Source organism: Ruditapes philippinarum, unplaced genomic scaffold, assembly GCF_026571515.1.
Source record: "Ruditapes philippinarum isolate M1 unplaced genomic scaffold, ASM2657151v2 ctg2411_1_1_1_1, whole genome shotgun sequence".
NCBI lineage: Eukaryota > Metazoa > Mollusca > Bivalvia > Venerida > Veneridae > Ruditapes > Ruditapes philippinarum.
The window spans coordinates 177,586-183,810 of NW_026855927.1; the positions used below are offsets into that span (position 1 = coordinate 177,586).

The following is a 6,225-nucleotide window of genomic DNA, read 5'->3' on the forward strand; positions in this document are numbered from 1 at the left end:
TGATTAGTAGATGACCCCTATTTATTTTGAGGTCAAAGGTCAAGGTTACAGGGGCCTTGACTTCAAAAAGCGTGTCCAACCAATTACTTCAGATTCCTTTGACCCACAGTCTTCATAATTTGCATGGAGGTTAGTCATGATTAGTAGATGACCCATATTGATTTTGAGGTCACCAGGTCAAGGTCACAGGGGCAGACCTGGGGTAATCACTAATCGTAATCATTGATTTTTTAATTGATTACACTGTAATCATCATGTAATTGATTACCTTGCTCAAAATTGATTACATTAATTGTAATTAATCAATTACAGCTTAAATTCAGTCTGTAATTATGATTACAATTTGATTGATGTTGATTACATTCAGATTTTACATGAAACTATATATACAAACTAAATATGAAACTACATATATGGCAGGGAGGTTAGTCATGATGAGTAGATGACCCCTATTGATTTTGAGATCAAAGGTCAAGGTCACAGGGGCCTTGACTTCAAAAAGCTTGTCCACTCAATAACTTAAGATTCCTTTGACCCACAGTCTTCATATATGGCAGGGAGGTTAGTCATGATGAGTAGATGACCCCTATTGATTTTGAGGTCACCAGGTCAAAGTTCAAGGTCACAGGGCCTTGACTTCAAAAAGCTTGTCCGCCCAATAACTTAAGATTCCTTTGACCCACAGTCTTCATATTTGAAATAGAGGTGAGTCATGATTAGTAGTTGACCCCTTTTGATTTTGAGGTCACCTGGTCAAAAGGCAAGGTCACAGGGGCCTTGACTTCAAAAAACTTGTCCGCCTAATAACTTAAGATTCTTTTGACCCACAGTCTTCATAATTTGGCATGCTGGTGAGTCATGATTATTAGATGACCCCTATTGATTTTTAGGACACTAGGTCAAAAGTCAAGGTCACAGGGGCCTTGACTCAAAAAGCTTGTCCGCCCAATAACTTAAGATTCCTTTGACCCACAGTCTTCATATTTGGCATGGAGGTTAGTCATGATTAGTAGGTGACTCCTATTGATTTTAAGGTCAATGGGTCAAAGGTCAAGGTCACATGGACTTTGACTTCAAAACGTTTGTCTGCCCATTAACTTAAGATTCCTTTGACCCACAGTCTTCATATTTGGCATGGAGGTTGATCATGACCATAAGGTGAATCCTATTGATTTTGAGGTCACTGGGTCAAAGATCAAGGTCACAGGGAGCTTGACTGAAAAAAAGCTTTTCCCCTCAATTGCTTAAGAATGCCTGTCCGCAGTGTATTGATTTTGACATTTTCATATTGAAGCATGTAGAATACATAACTTAGCAATGCACTGGCTTAGTAACCTCAGATATAGCAGGGAGGTTGCCCTTGAGCTCTAAATGGCCACTGTTGATTCTGACAAAGTAGTATGCGGGGGTATTCACGTCATGACAGTGGCAGTTCTAGTTTTTATTGGTTTTACAGCACATCAACACAATTTAGGTCATATAGTGCCAAAACAGGAAAGATGATTTTGGCAAACAAAGGAAGGGTGTTACAATCTTAAAGCAATACCTGGGGTCAAAACCATCTCACCTGATGGAGCTAAAAGATACATAAACTCTTACTATCATGCAGGGATAAATGATGGCGGCAATTCTGATGCCTCAACTCTAAAAGGCAAGCCCACAGCCACAAGGGTAGTAAGACCTCAATTAAAATTCTTTAAATTATAACAAGCTGAAGAAGTCACAGAGTAGAACCAATGACCTTAAAGGTATAACTCATTAAAATAAATTTCTCTGGTGGGATTCAAACTCGCAGCTTATTGGGGCAAGTAAAAGGTAAGTCGGCTACAGCTTGGCCTACAAAGCTACATATGAAGAAGCTATCCAGCTAGCTCATGCTATGTTTGTGATAAAACAGATGTCTGCTTTACTGATCATGGAGTTTAAATACTGTAGATTATATTCTTAACAAACAAATGATTTATACAAACTTGTAGTATTTTTCCTTAAACTCTCACAAATTTGATTTTAGTAGTTCTATGAAGCAGCATTTAAGAAATTGATAATTCTTAATGCATTATTGAAAGCTCTTTATACGATTGGTTTAATAGCATTGACCCATATTCAGATTCATTTGCATGAATATTGTAGTTGTTGGGCATATGCAGTTGGAAAGGTGGCATATGAAGGCCATATTGCCTTCCCAAAAAATACCTCCATTTCAGATTTGTATTGTATCTTTGACAAAAATAATACATGTACTCCATTAATAAGCAATAAATGAACAAAACAATATAATCATTATATTTTTTATTTTTTCTATATCTTAAGCAATCACTTAATTGTTTTTATATGAAATGTCTGTGAAGGCAAAAATATGTAAATTGAAATATGTAAATTTTCTATAAATCATAAGCATATATATGTATATAAACTTTCGGATACAAAGTACTCATATACCCAACAATATGAAGGCATTGTAACTTAAATCCTATTATATATTCTGTTGATTTTCTTGACTGACAGTCTTATTCCAAACAGCTGAACAGTGTCTCGATTTATTTTATAAATGTACCATCTTAAAAATCAAGCACAATTCTTAGGCAACTGAATTTAAAAAAATATTGATAAATTAGAAAATACATGCATGTCAATTCAACAAAATAGCATATTAAACATGTCGTAATCAAAACTATTTTGTAATATGTAAAATAGAACCAAGTCCCACTAATAAATAATGCATCAGTATCATAATTTAGATCAGAAATATGATCTCAAGCAAATCATATTGACTCAGTGATTATTTATTCAAAATCCATAACAAGCAATATCTTATTTCAAGGACATGTAACAATAAATAGAGCAGATCATAAGAAATAAATAAAAATTTATTTAATCTTAAGTACATTTTCCCCCACCATCCCTTAAAAAGAATCTTACTGGTCATCTACATTTATTCATGCGAGCAAACAGTTTTCAAATTCATCCTTATATTGATCAATTATACTTTCAATGTTAAATCAGTGTATTAACTATTCAAGAGTTTGTATATTGAACAATTTGATGAATATGAGAATCAATTTCAACTGATACAATTAACCTGCAAGTATAATCAATTTCTGAATTATGAATGTATATCAATACATAATGTCTTAGGCCCTGTTGTATTTCTTAAATGAACTTGTCCAGCTTCAATTTTTGGAACTGTTCATTATACATTTTGGGGAAAACAGGATGAAAAAAATAAAAAATCAGTCTACCAACAGTATATAGTCTGGTCAGACTGCATGTATGTGCAGACTTGCCTGCCTCTTTTCTAGTGGCAAAGGCTAATTTCTTTCTAACAGTTTTACTAAAGATTCAAAAATTTAAATATTCATGATCTTCAAAATAATAAATTATAAATAGCACTATAAATTTCTCTCTGTTTAAATTTGATGCATGATATATAATATAATCAAACAAAGAAATAAAAATCTTTCAGCCTATAAAATAATACTTTGTTTCAAGTATTTATACACAAATATAAATTTCAACAGTTTAGTTTGTGCAATCCATAAATTATCAAGCAAAACTACAATAACTATGAGCAATTGAAAACCAGACAATTAAGCATTCAATTATCAAGACACTTTCAATCTTTGACTTGACTTTGAGAATTAAATTAATTCATTGATCTATTAAGTTCGGGAATTTTTGAGTTTAAGTCACTGATCAATTAAGTTATCAGATATTATATGTCCAAACAGAAAGCACAAAAATCATGGATTGATTATTTTGGTCACAATTTCATATTTCAGAAGAGTGTAATCATGATTCAGAATGTTATTATCACAGTTATATCAGCACATCATAACTTTGACTGTCCTTTTGGTTGAATTTCCTTGAGTTTCATTGCTAGGCCCATGTTCCCTTGAATCTTTAACTTGCCTTGGAAAAACGCCTGCAAGTATACATTGTAATAAGTTTTACTGAGAAATAATCATATCAAGTCAATAATAAATTGAAGGTTTTTGTAATAAGCAAATGATAAATTTGAAGGTTTTTGTAAAAAGCAAATGATAATTTTGAAGGTTTTTGTAATAAGCAAATGATAATTTTGAAGGTTTTTGTAATAAGCAAATGATAAATTTGAAGGTCTTTGTAATAAGTAAATGATAAATTTACATCTAAAGATTATATCTAAATAAACTAAAATTGTTGTATGAAACACAAGTTTGTGCTTACTACTTAAAATATTTAAAACCATATTTTTGTCAGAATAAGGGGAAAAAAAACTTACATTTTGTGGATTAAGTTTTCCTGACATTAAATTGAGCATATCTTCATCATTCATTACTATAGTTACATCTCCTTTAGCTGAAAATAATAATATATGGATTTGAAATATCTCACTGGGAACTTAAAAGATAAATACAAATATTTTATCAAACAAGTAACAGGAAAGAAACAGCCAATATCATATATGTGGAATACAACATGTGATCAAATCACAAAACACTTCTAGCACTTGATCTCAATAGTTCAGTAAAAATCTGGTTGAAATCCCATAAAAAATAGGTGGAATATGGCTCAGAAGACATTGATTAAGCCCAGTTGCCCATCCATCCACCAACATTCACCTGTTTTACAACCAGTTGCCCATCCATCCACCAACATTCACCTGTTTTACAACCAGTTGCCCATCCATCCACCAACATTCACCTGTTTTACAACCAGAGTTTTTCATTGGAAATCTTAGCATGAATATACAAAATCCATGTAAACCAATGAAAAAATAATGGTATATAATTCTGAAATAAAGTTTTTAAATACCTGGTCCACCATGTGACACAGAGCCTGTACCATTTTTGGCATCAACGATCCATATACCCTCCTTACCCTGGGCATTCTTCACACGGAAACAAAACACTCCTTTCATCTTCTTTACAATATTGGCCCCATCCTGAAACAAGAACACAGTTATCTGACTATTTCCACAGCATAACTTTCCTGTAACTCAACCTTTTCCAATTTAAATTTTTGTGTTATACTCTTTTATTTGGAACTTTACATTGGTTATATATCAATTTTATGAGGTTTGAGAGCAGCTTGCAAGCTTTACTAATGGTACATACAACATATTATTGATGCTCACTATGAGAATTAACCCATTACCTGCTGAATTGGTATAATAGTTGTGTCCAGTTTTGAATTTGCAAGATTACATTCAAACTTAAAGGAATTTCAATATCACAATACTAAAATTGAGCTACTAACAGTATAAAGCCTGGTCAGATTGCACAGATATCAACAGTAAAAGGCCGATCGATTAACTTTAGTTCAAACAAGGTAAGGGTTAAATAATTTTATTCTTCTCTTTAACAGTTCTGATGTATTCTTTCGTTGATCGCAAGATACGATTTCTTATGACCTTAGAAATTAATACCAATTACATATTGAAATGTTATCAAAATTTTAGTCATACTTGGAATGTATTACTTTATTTATGCAAATATCATAAAGAAATATTAATAAAAGAATATTACCTTTTCAATTTCTGCCTTAATTAGGTCAAACACAGGCGCCACTTTGAACTCTGACCCTGGTTTTGAGTTACCACTGGCTGGTGCTGCTTTCATTCCACCCTCTGGCATTTTTAGGTCTTTCAACTTCATTGCCAGACCAGTATTTCCTTTGATCTTTAACTTCCCATTGAAAAATGCCTGTAATTGAACAGTACATTTTAATGCAATTAAGTTTTCATAATATAAAATTGTGCATGCATTCTTCCTCATACTTTTTTATTTCTAATACAAATATATACCATTTTCAATAAGCTGTAAAAGACACCTAATAAGATACAGTTCAAACATATATCAATAATATCCATACAAATCCAATAACATATCAACATAAAATAATAATATCTGTCATATGTTGCGGTTCAGACCAGAATATCCTCCCGAGGGGACCCGCCCATTGGGCGGTAACGAAGCTTGCCGAGTTACCGCCCATGGGCGGGTTCCCGAGGGACGGATATTCCGATCCGAGCCGCAAACATATGAAAGATATTTTTTCTTGCATATTCTGCCATATTATTTCATATTTAAAATGGTTAACCTCAATATGATATATGTTCATGGAAATTAAAGTCATTTCATCCATTACTATTTTCTTACAATAGCGTATGAACTTACAACTTAAATAACAACGGCGAAATGACGTCATCCTAAGACATATTTCCCTTCTAAAACGACGTCATTT

At 32.7% G+C, this 6,225-nt stretch overlaps 1 protein-coding gene across 1 annotated transcript; it reads right to left on the reverse strand.

Moving 5' to 3' along the window:
* Positions 1 to 2,277: 2,277 nt before the first annotated feature.
* Positions 2,278 to 5,684, reverse strand: LOC132744866 (sterol carrier protein 2-like; the record flags this gene model as incomplete). The annotated part of the gene is given in 4 exon segments (XM_060733655.1): positions 2,278 to 3,922; positions 4,262 to 4,338; positions 4,795 to 4,924; positions 5,508 to 5,684. Coding segments are annotated over 4 exon segments (477 nt in total), but the record flags the coding sequence as incomplete, so codon positions are not given.
* Positions 5,685 to 6,225: the final 541 nt, after the last annotated feature.